This window comes from Haliaeetus leucocephalus, unplaced genomic scaffold (assembly GCF_000737465.1).
Source record: "Haliaeetus leucocephalus isolate CR32 unplaced genomic scaffold, Haliaeetus_leucocephalus-4.0 Scaffold157, whole genome shotgun sequence".
Lineage (NCBI taxonomy): Eukaryota > Metazoa > Chordata > Aves > Accipitriformes > Accipitridae > Haliaeetus > Haliaeetus leucocephalus.
In genome coordinates, this window is record NW_010972593.1 from 322,914 (window position 1) to 335,189 (window position 12,276).

A 12,276-nucleotide genomic window follows, 5' to 3' on the forward strand; every position below is an offset into this window, starting at 1 on the left:
ATGACAACCAATCTTACTGTAGAAAATCACAAATGTCTCTTCATGAACATTCCCAGACATACACAACATTTGCCTGTGACTCCAGCAAAGTTAACAATTTTAATTTTAATCTAGGGCTACATGCACTTCTCATTCAATGGACAAACAGCAACACAAGATTTCACACCTCTACCTGGTTTGACGCAGCTGTATCATGTCCAGTAGATGAGGATCTGAAACAGTTAATTTTATCGAAGGCAGAAAGATCAGCTGATCAAACAGTGCTTTCCACAGTGACCCCTTCCTGTTTTCTGTTTAGAACTGCATACTTGAACTCCAGCAACCAACAAACCTCAAACAATTTTACTTCTTCTTTCAAGCAGCAGAAAGCAAAGCAAAAAAGAACTTGCATATATTCCTCATTTGTTACAGAAAAGCTTTCAAATCACATTTATAAATGTATCACATTTTAAAGTTTAACTTCATTGCTTTTTCACATTTTGTCTAAAAGATTAAAAAAAAAAGCTTAATTTTTTTTTAATGAAAGTGTTGTTATATTTGAGAATATTTAAACCTAAAAATTACAACGGCACTGTTCAGTCTCCCTGCTGTTGAAGATTACAGGTGACCATTAAATCCATCCAAGCTTTCAGTTTTTCCTTTCAGATGAGAGAGTAAAAAGGAGAGATTGAAGTCTAAAAGATCAGTTTAAGTTTGTCCTGCTGTTACCTAATGCAAGGCAAGTGTACCCCCTCCTCACGTGTTTAGTTTTGCTTTCTGTTGGAAATGTTGTAGTAATTAAAAGCCAAAACCAACTCACACTTTCTACCCAACCAACAATGTTGCTCTCTTCAAAACAAACAATTGTAGAAAGGAAATAACTCCCTCAAAAAGTGAGTTCATAAAAATGCTGCAGGACATGCTTACACACAAAGGTACAATTACACTAAGCAGTTAATGTTTCAGTGGAACAATCTTTTTATGAAAACATTTACTTACAATTTGATTCAAATGTCATCAAAACTTTAAGATGCAAAACACAGGTAACCTCTGTCCCAGAATATTAGTGTTTAGTGGTGGAAAGTTAAGTCAGAGATAAATTAAAAGCAACAGGAAGTCAACTGAATGGAAGGATGAATTAAGGAAAATCAATTAGAAGCAGTCAAGCAACACAGCCAAACACCAGTACAACCTAGTGATATTTAAAGCCTAAACTGAGTAGGTGACTCAAAAGTAGTATTCAACAGCAGTTATTTGAAGTTTTCAAGAAACAATTTTCACAGAAGGCAATTTTAGCATAAGTTTACCTCCAGAACTGGTCCAGCTCCTAGAATAGTTCTTTCCACACCGCTTGCGTACCCTTTCTGGCTCAGTGCCGTGAGGCAGTGAATTAAGAAGTTTGTGCTTTGAGTTTTCCCAGACCCACTTTCACCTGATATAACTATGCACTGATTAACATGTTTTTTAAGCATTGTGTGATAAGCCACATCAGCAATGGCAAAAATATGAGGCTCCAACTTCCCAAGTTGATGATTCTCATACATCTTGACATATTTAGGATTATAAATGGGCAGGAACTTGAAGGGGTTAATTGCAATCAGAATACTTCCTGCGTAAGTATAAATTTTGTGTTTTAGAAAGCGGCATTTGAGATTCTCTAGGATTGTTGTCTCCGTTAAGCTGGGGAGATTGCACAAGTCATCAAAGTCCTCCTGGTGCCATGGAAGAAAACCCCTTTCAACCAAGCGCCGAGCATCTGTCTCCTTGGAAAGCAACTGCATCTGGACATATTTGATGGTCCCATCAGTGTTCCTTTCTTGCAAAAGAAAGTAGTACCCATCCTTCTGCGGATGCTCATCCTGAGCACGACGAGGCCAAAGTAAAACCCTATGAACAGGAGAATCATTTATATCAAGTACCCATTCTTCGCCACCTGATTCTTTCACTTCCACGAGCACATAATGTTTTGAGACATCCAGGTTTAAGGTATTAATCACATCCTTGATGACATCGGAAGACGTGCTGTCCTTGGTTGCTGTCACTTTGCAGCAGGGAGCACTTTCTGTTGAGAGTTGGGGGTAAATATGAAGATTATAGGCTGCCTTTGCCTGGCAAACTGCACTGTCAGCATCTTTAAAACTCATTCTGTCCCCAAATGGGCTTCAGTCTTCCACCCCTGCTTAATATGCAGTGCCCATCGTCTAAAAAAAAAAAAAAAAAAAAAAAAGAGAGAGAGAGAAGAAGAAAAGAAGAAAAAAGTCAGGTGTTAAAAAAACATGTACAAAAAACATGTACAAGAGGTATTAGGGCAAGGTATTATTTTCTGGAGGATGAGAATAAAGCTATTAAATAGTCAAATTATTAAAGAACAAATGCACTATTTATGCACCTCAGTGATATTATTTCAGTCTGTTTAGCCTATCCCACGGAGTGGATAGCTGCCACAATATCTATCCTCTTTTCACTTTTTCTTCTATTCCCATGCCAACCCTTCCTCCTCGTTATGGCAGCACAAGCATTCATACAGCCACAAAGCAAACTGAACTGGGATAAATGTTCAAATTAAAACTCCCTGATTTCCCCAGGTTAGTTTCAACCCAGATAATTTCCCTGACCTGGTTCACTGTATGGCTACACAAACATTTTTTCATCCTCCCACATAAACCCTCCCTTAAAGCTACACAAACAGCTTGAGGTAGAAACAGGGCCTGATCGCTTCTCAAATCAGCAGTGACAGTTTAGAGCAGCCATGAACTATGGCAGAAGGACCAGTGCACAGCTGCAAGGAGGAAGACAGTTCTGACACTGAGATCCACACTTTTTTTTGTTTGTTTCCCCCAGCTGACGTCTTTTCACAAAAGGTACAAAACAGGTACAGTATTTACCGCCACTCAACATAAGGAAACAGTGCCTATAGCTGACCAGCGCAAATACTGCTGTCAACTCCTTCTAACCCTGCACACTGTAGTTATTTCTTGAACACGCACAATTTACCCAGACAAGAGACTGCTAATTTCACTTGAGTGAACCACATCCTTGCTACAGAAAGGTTTGAACGTGCTTTTTATCTTCCATTTTAGGCAACAAAGTAAAATTAGTCTTATTGCAACTACATTTCAGTTAAGCTAACAAGATACCAAATAACCCACACATTCACAAGCCTTTATACCTATCACATCAACTATTTTCTCACTGGGTTTCAGGAATCGCATGCATGAGTCTCCAAAAATCATTGATTCTGATTGCTTTTTCCTCCTTTCACCCCTGATGCAGGCCAGCAATCTAACTTCAATCGAAGATCAAACTCACAGAAATCAACCTCCTCCTTACTGCCAAGTCTAAAAGTCTCTAGACTTAGTAACATTCTGTGCCTTTGCTGGTGATTTTTTTCTCAACTGCAATTCAGTACACCCAGATTCCCAGGACTAAGCTTGCTTACGTTGCTTTAGTTCAACAGTTTACTAGCTTATCAATGGGTAGTAAAAGGAGAAGGACAATGAAGTACCCCTTTTGTTTTAACAGTCTGTAATACTTCATACCCAGAATATCAATTCAATTTTTGTTTCAAGAACAAAGTGTTCTAATTATACACTTACATGCTGAATATACATACAAAAAAAAAAAAGGCAGAAAAATGCCAATGAAGTTGCTTTTTGCCACTAAACAACTGCACAGGAACTTCCATAAGACCACAGAGAGCAATCATTTCAAATTAAAATCAGTAGAGTTGGAAGCATTTAGCTGCCACTTCCACTGCAAGTAATGAATCACTTCACAGAAACATATGACATAGTTCTGCCTCATCAACAGCCTCAGAGTAGAGAACTGTGCTTTAAGGGAACTCTGAACAGTAAGCTTACAGAAGACATTGTTATGCAAGCTGGATAATTCTTAGTGGCTACTCATCAAAAGGAAGGCTGAGGAAGCCACAGACAGCAAGACAAACCACAGCAACATCTCTCATCAAGCTGTATGATCCCTCCGAGAATGTTTTTTTTTTTTCCCCGTTAAATTTCATTCTTCATTCATTAAGGACAGCTTATTGCAAGAACTTGGTCATAGAGAAGGATGGACCAGTGAGCTCAAAGTCCCCTCTCCATTTCCTATGATTATCACTGACCAGTAGCTAATAAGTCTGAAGTACCTTTGAAGTAATTATGCAAGTGTAAAGCATTCTTAATGTACAGAAGCTCAAACACCTTAACATATAGTAGAATCTACAGTAGACTGCTGCTCATGGGGAAGATGAATCTGGAGCACAGACAGAAAAAAAGAACAGTGACCATTTTCCTCTCAAGTTAGCCAGTCAGTTCAAGGGACAGAGTCTTGTGCAGACTTCCTTTTTTTTCCCCCCAGCAATTAGTTTCAGACACACAGTCTGGTACAATAGAGGAAGTCCCCTCAGTAAGCACTTTTGCCAAAACAGCACCCTAAGAAATGTGGCACCAACTTTTTGCCCACTCAGAAGAGCTGAACCTTGGTGCTGACCTCTGACTTTACTAATATACATTTCCTAACCTCATCTCACGTCAGCTACCAAGATATATCTGATACATTGCTCAAGACTCCCATATCACACTTTCCAAAGAGGAAACCGGAACACAGATGGCCTCTTCTCTACCGGTGAAAAACCCAGGCCAATTACAGGAAGCAGCAATGTGATAGCTGGTAGTGTCTGCTCAGGTGCGTACGACTGAAAAACTAGAAAGAGAAAGACAAAGACCTCTCATCCTGAAGACAACAGATTTCTGACAAAGCAACATGCAGACATCGACCTTAATGTATTTATACCATATACAGATTTCTAAATTATGCAGTCATCATACAACTTGATGGAAGTTCAAGCAGGATTCCATCACTCTGTAGGAATGATTTGGAAGATAATGTACAGTAGAAAGAACTTGCTGAAATATGATTTCAATGCGCAGTCACGTCAGCAGTAAACAGAAAGACAGTCAGCATAACACTGCCCCATTTTAACCAGATATGAAATCGAGACACTACTTGCTTGTTTTCAACAGCACTGAGCTTTAAGACTGCTCTTTCACTCAACAACTTAAAACAGATATGCTACTTTGAATCATTTACTACTGATTATGAGGCTTTAAGAAAAAAAAAAACAAAACTCTAAAAGTCACTTACAGAAGAGTAACACCCAATTACTGTTAATTCCTTTTAAGCAATTCTGCTTTTGTCACCTATGGTTTATTTACCTGAAAATGTACTACATGAGTCCCAGAAGAAATAACATGATGCTTAAATTCTGCTATCCAAAAATCAGAATGAGAATATCTAGTCATTACAAACAGAGATTTGAGGAAAACCTGCTGGTCTCCAACTACTTGTGATATTCTTAGAAAGGGTATCAAATTTGTTTGATGATAATACTGCTCTAAAAGACAGACCTCTGACTTCATATTAAGCAATATTTCAAGCCACAAATTAGAACATAAAAGCAAAAGAGCATACACTGAACAGATTATAAGTTGGTTACCTAACAAGTCCCAGTATTCAACTAAGGACAGGGTATCATCAAGCAACTGGAGGATTAGATTCTAGTGAAGCTGGATTCCTGGCATCAAAGTAAACATTTTCATGATGGTTCTAAAAGAAAGAAGAGAGTTACTGATAAAGAATGTATCATAGAGAGATTGAGAAGGCAGTAAGTAATCAAAAAGCTAGATCAATTATATAGTTCAGTAGCACAGGAGCAAGAAAACAAACGCTAAACAAATTTCAGCTCAGTTTATAGATATATAACTTCAAATTTATCCAAGAAACAATCCATACCAGAGGGATAGAATGGGAGCTATCCTGAAATAGGCTTGAAAACCTTAGCAAGTAATCATTTAAACATGGTATTCTAATATAACACCACAAGCAGGACAGTGAATGTAATCCCCAGATAAACATCAAATGAATATTTAGTTACACCGTATTACCCTTCTACTGAGAAGGTACATGACCAATACTGCATCTAGAATATATCCGAAATTCAATTTAGAAGCTAAGAACAGCAACAACAACAAAATCTATTAGAAAATACCCTCTTACAGCAAAATACTCTAGAAGCTTTGTCTATGAGAAATACACAGAGAAGACTGATAACAGTTTAAGTCCTTGCATGGAGAACTAGAGTTTGGTAGCAATCACCAGTTTGGAGGACAAAGCTATAACGAAAGCCAGTGGCTGGAATTCAAAGCTAGACAATCTCAGGCTAACATAAGACATAAATGTCACCAGAAGAGTACCCTACACTGCAAAAACTTAACTGACACTAACTATGAAGCCTGATTGCTAAAGTTCTTTTTAGAAAATCAGCCAGTCCCCAGTTACAGATGTGCCTCTTAATTAGAAAAGTTAATTAGGTACTACCCTTTCATTTATGTCATGGTCTAAGCAGACAATTACAATGATTCCTTCTAATTTTATGATCTCTAATTATTTAGAAATTTTTAAAGCTATTGAAATATTTATTCCATGGAATTTGGCTCATCAAGGAAGCACAAGCCTGAATTCAGGTGCAGAGAACACTGGAAGAAAAAGGAGAAATACAAGAGTAGAAGATAATAACGAAACCGTATTGGTCAGCATGCAAAACAGCAAACTTGGGAAAACAGCAGCCTAACCACCACTGTTGAGTTCTTCCTGTAGCTGGAAATCCTGCGAAGTTACCTCAATGTCTTTCAACACGCTTCCTTATAAGAAGCTCCATTCTAATGCATGGGAAAAAAACAACGCTGTGTGTTAAAGAATTTAATAAGTGGGAGGCAGAAGCTGGCACTAGGTGCACATCAACTAATTTTAGACTTCACATTCAGACTCCTTCCTGTTTTACTTTTCACAAGCCTTTTGTAGCACAAGTATACATCTTCTCAGCACTTCAAATTTACTACGTACAGTCATCAGCATCTACAAAACACAGCAAAGCATTATTTTTCACTACACTCCTGTTTTACAGATGCAAACACAGAGTTAGGCAAGCTGGGCAAGACAAAAAAGTCGAAAAAAGTTAGACATGCAAAGCTTTTCAATCTAACCTTTTATTCAATATATTACACTGTATTAATTTTGAGGGCATGAGTGGGGCAACCGCTGCATGGGATTAGCATGTTAAAGGATATAGTGATGTACAATTTGCACCCTTGAGGCAGTGGTTTCATTGTGCCAGTATAACATACACAATTTAGTAGTACTTATTTCAAGTGAGATTCAAGAGAAGTAAATCTGGAACAGTGCCAGACAAATTTAAATGTAAGATACTAGTTACAGACCACCTTTACTCAACTATCCTAGAAGGATAATTCCAACAGGTCTAGAAAAATGGAAGCAAGTCTAACCAATCTAGAATCTCTCTTCAGCATTTTGTTCCCTTACCTCATCTTTTGCAAGTTCTACAGTGTACTTGTTAATAGCACTAACATAAGTTTATAAGGCAACACTCTAATGCCACATTTATTTTTATATTAGTTAGCAATTAGTACTTTCATTTGCTTATTAAAAAAAAAAACCAAAATACAACTCACTGGGCTTACCAAACAATAACCTAAGTGAACATGGGACTGTACTATTTAATCCATCACTGGAGGATTGATAATACTTGCCACTTAAATCACTGAGTAGGGCAACATCTCAGGTAACTACTTCAATACTTTGTAGAAGAAATGCAGTAGGCGACAAAATTGATCATCAATCTGTAATTTTACTTTTTGCTCAGACAATGTTAATAGAAATAGAAAACAAAAAATTCCAATTCTATATAGTAATTTTGATGGTATTTTCTAAGTGTTTTCAAGTCTCCACTAAGCCAATTAATTTTTTAATATGCATTAAAGCCAACATTGTCCAGTTAATAATGTAGTAAAATTCTAGAAGAGAACTTTGCCCCAATCAGCGCAGGGTATATGTTTAGTTTAAATAAGGCCATAATTTGAAGCCACATATTTAGTCAATGAATCATAGCGAAGCTAAAAAGGGAAAGCTACCATTACAGCAAAATTGTTGGGGATGAACTTTGTTATATTCCAGTTCTTCACATTTTCACATACATTTCCAGTGCTGCTCAAACTGAAAGATTCAAGGTTCTCCCACTGTTCATCAAGTAACTTTCAACACAAAAGTGGAAACATATCCCAAGTACTTGACCTCTAATATTCTTGAATATCAGAATCGCCAATGACCGTACCCAAAAGAGACCCTTATGTCTGATCAAATTGAAAACATTTAGCAATTTCAAAAATACTCAGCTATTACTTATCCTTGATTTCCAAAGCAAGGAATTTCCAGCAAGATAATAGGCTATAGAGACACCCTAAAGTTTCTGCAATTAACTTTGCATTACAGGTAAGGCAAGGGCCTCAACCCCTGCCTTACCTCCTGTCACAAGGACCTATGGTTGCCGTTAGTTGAGCATAATTATTTTTAATTTTTTTTCCAGTTTTCCAGATATTTGTAGATTACCTGAAGATTGCTTAGCATTCTAGTAACACTTCAGTATTTTTCTTGGTCATAAAAAATTCTGCTGGACTAAAAAACTTTAGACCCTTGGTTTTCTTAAATTAAAAGCTCTTGGCTTTTTCTACTCCAAAAGGAGTAGTTCTGAATGGAGCATACAAATTTACAACACATTTGTTACTACTCTTTGTAATCAACCCTGCCAGAGAAGTTACTGCCACAGACTGCCTGATAAAGGAGAAGCTGGACTGCAATGTAATACAGGTAACGCAATGTAATACAGGAAAAAGTAAAAGAAATTACTTTGATTACAGGCAGTTCCTTCTCAGTCACCTTCTCCCTACTCCCTATGGCCCTTGAGACCCTGATACCAATCTAGGATCTCCACGGTCTCTTAGGTGGCCCTCAAACCACCTAAGATGCAGACCTCTACTTCCTCTCAGTGACTCAGATGCACAATTTAACCTCAAGACAAGGATACCTTATCAGGTTTACAGTGACATTAAGTGTCTATAACTTGTTATTACCTTACAAAAAGTGTGATGTCAGAGTTACAGATGTATGCTTCAGTATGATTCAGAGGAAATGAAAACACAGCCCTGTTGAGAAAATAAGGAATAAAGGCAAAACAACTGAGAGTGTTAGAGGCAAAGAACATAAGCCAAAAGAACCTTGGAGACTATTCTACCTTCTTTTGTAGTTTTCTTAATTTTATCCTTAATAGCATTACAGCTGTCAACAAAGGAAGTAAAAATTTAACTGGTCTAATGCTGCATTTACACCGATAAGAAATTTTCTTAAGAAACTTTCGGTTGAACTTTTGTGTGAATTATAAGAAAAAAAAAAAAAAAAAGGATGGTTCATCAGAAGAACATACCCATGTCAAAAATACCTTTAAAAACACTTTTACTGTTAAACATTGTTGGTCTTTAAATGAAGAGCATATTTCTCTAGGATCTGCACTGAGTTTCATTTTGTAATCAGATACAAACAACACAATAAAGCCTAGATAAAAGCAACTCTGCAAGCCACACAAGTCACTTGATAGATCAAGAAAACACAATATACTAGAGACAAAACCTCCGAATTTTCATTTTCTGAAATAAAGACACTCCTAGTCCTTTCAGAGGGCAGATCTTCTATTAAAATAGCTATCTACTGAAAAAAAAAAAAAATCCTTATCAGCATCTCAGGCTTTTCTTCTCCTGGATAATAGAATAAGTAGGTCTTGTTTCTTAGAAATGTGATTAATAAACATTTTCAGCCTTCAAAGATACAAAGAAGTACCGAACCACAAACTTTTTGTTGAATCTTAATTTTTCACTCTTTTCCTTGTCTGTTGACATAGCTAATACTGTTGCATCTTTTAGGAATTTTTCCTTTTTAAATGCGAAACATGGTATTTGATCGTCTAGCCAAGGAACGGCCATATTTAGCCTCAGTAATATTGAGCTACGTGCAGATGAGTCAAACAGTTATTCATACACAGGATTATTCAGGAGGTCTAATATTTGAATCATTATTTGTCAGAAAACTCAGTCTGTACAAAGCATTACTTTCTAGGTGAACCTTATTTAAATTTTTCATCAGCTGCATTTTCTCTTCCTAAATTATTCAGTTCTGTAAGCATTTTAGGTTCCACAGAAAAACACAAACCTATGAGTCTTCCCACCTCTTGATTTGACTATCCATTTGCACAGACAGCTGCCCTGTCACTGCAAAAACTACAACATACAACTACTGAAAAAGCTTTTTGTTGAGACAAATGTTCAAGCAGGGCAACAAAAATAACCCCCACAAAAACCAAACTCCAAACAACCCAAATTGTACAGTGCCACAAAAACAGTTCCATCACATTACTGCAGTAACTCCTGAGTTTTATGGTAATAAGTAAACACTAGTGATTAAGGAAATGGCCTTAGATACATCATCCTGAAAAGCACAGACAATGTTACTGGACTTTACACATAGAGAAAGTAAAGAATCTCATTGTTAGTTCAAAGACAAAAATAATCAAGATTAACTCTTTTTAGACACAATGAATCTTGAAATGAATATAAATACACATATGCATTAGAAGTTCTCCATATTGCTTCTCCTATATTAAATGGATTTGTTCCTGACAAGATTCTGAGTTAAAGACACCGAAGACTTGCTAAAACTTGAGGAGTGTGACACCAATATACTAAACTGGAATGCAGGGTTACCTCACACTGTTACTTTAGGGCAAGTACTTCAGTCATGTATTCCAGCTAACAGACCTGAAATCAGAGAGCTTCTAATTACCCATGACAAACTCTTATTTGCAAACAGCTAGGTAGACAAACCGACACCAATCCACCTCTAGGAGTAATGTGGGAGGATGCTGATGACATCTTTGAAAGGCTAATTGCATTTGCCAGATGCCTGAGATCATCTCCAGCCCTTTGCTACACTGTCACCCATTTCCAGAAGGGAAAATCAAAGAACACTGAACTCATTTGTATCCAAAGTACTTCTCACTTTTCACAAACAGAACTTGCAAATAAAGCTGAGTAAGAATTTTGTCGAAATGCTTACAGAGTAATAGAAAACAAGGCTAAAAATTATACTGGGAAGTCACCTTACATTAGGATGACACATACCTCTGTCAACTGTATGGTCACAATAGTCATGAATCAGGATAGTACTCTTGCTACTTTTAGTCTACAAATGTGTAACAGAAAGATGTTCCCAGCTTGCAAAAGTTTTACTTTCCAGGGATTGCAAAACCAACCTTACCAAAAAGACACAGCACTACCAAGATACAAACAACTACAGGCATATATCAATTAGGCAATGATGGTCACCATGATGGTCACCATGGCCTCAACACAGTAGCAGCCCTAATGTTGTCAAGAGTTACCCAAAAATAAAACAAAGAAACAAACCCAGAGAGTTTTAACGACTTTTTTTGAAAGATGCTGAGATACTTGTATGAAAGTTTACAGGCTGTTCATACCCAGAGTTAGAGACATCATGTGAAAAAGCAGAACGCTGCGTGGCTGTAAGATCAGTAAGCAGGGGATGGAAGCTAACATCGTGCCCTGCTCAAGGGCAAGATCTTCCCCCTGCGTATCGCCTGAGAGACGGGAGGTGCAGACGGGCGGCGAGGCATGTTCCTTCCCTTAGGGCACGTCCAGCTCTTCGGGCACATCAGATGCAAAACGAGTCAGCAGCAACCCATCTGCCATCCCGCCCGTTACAAGCCCACGCAGCCGCCCAGAAGCCAGGCACACCCCACAGCTCCAGCCTACCCCTCATCCCGGCCCCGAGCAGCGCACCGCTCCAGCGCCCACCGCCCCGGCCGCCCCCGGGGGGCGTCCCCGAGGAACGGCTCCCGGCCCCCAGGCTCCCGAGGGAAGCGGCGAGGCCCCAAGGCTCCCGCCCGCCAGACACCACGACCACCAACCTCCCTCCTCCTCCTCCTCCACACACAGAACTCTCCCCCGCCCGCCGCACCGGCCCCGGGGCTCAGTGGGTCAGAGCCGTCACGGGTCCGTGTGAGACCCGGTCCCCTCTGAGGCGCCGCCACCACAGAGAAAGAAGGAGAGAAAAGGAAGGTAGGAAGGAAAGCGGGCGCCCGTTGGGGGCGCAACGTCGCTCTTCGCCGCCGTTTACCTCAGCCGGTGGGTGAAGCGCTGGCGACCAGCACCGCCGCCCCGCCACAGGCCCCTGCTCGCCACTTCCGGGTGGAGGGGGGGTGGGGGGGGAGGTAGGGCGGCGCCCATTCAGCGGCGCGCGCGCACTGCGCATGCGCCCCACCCCGCGGCGGGGCCGTGCGACGCGCCGGGGCGGGAGGCGCGAGGCGTCGCCCGCGGTTCA

The 12,276-nt window shown here is 39.4% G+C and overlaps 1 protein-coding gene across 8 annotated transcripts in view; it reads right to left on the bottom strand.

Moving 5' to 3' along the window:
• MYO9B (myosin IXB) overlaps positions 1–12,118 on the bottom strand; it is a 45,312-nt gene extending 33,194 nt beyond the window's left edge. For all 8 annotated transcript variants that reach the window (XR_774024.1, XM_010562187.1, XM_010562186.1 and 5 more), the window contains exons 1-2: positions 12,073–12,118; positions 1,287–2,180 (exon numbers count right to left, since the gene is read on the bottom strand). Coding sequence is in view for 7 of the 8 variants with exons in the window: in XM_010562187.1 (XP_010560489.1) it covers positions 1,287–2,123 (837 nt within the window). In the remaining variant the exon portion in view is untranslated. The remainder of the gene's footprint in view (positions 1–1,286; positions 2,181–12,072) is intronic.
• Between the last annotated feature and the right edge of the window lie 158 nt (positions 12,119–12,276).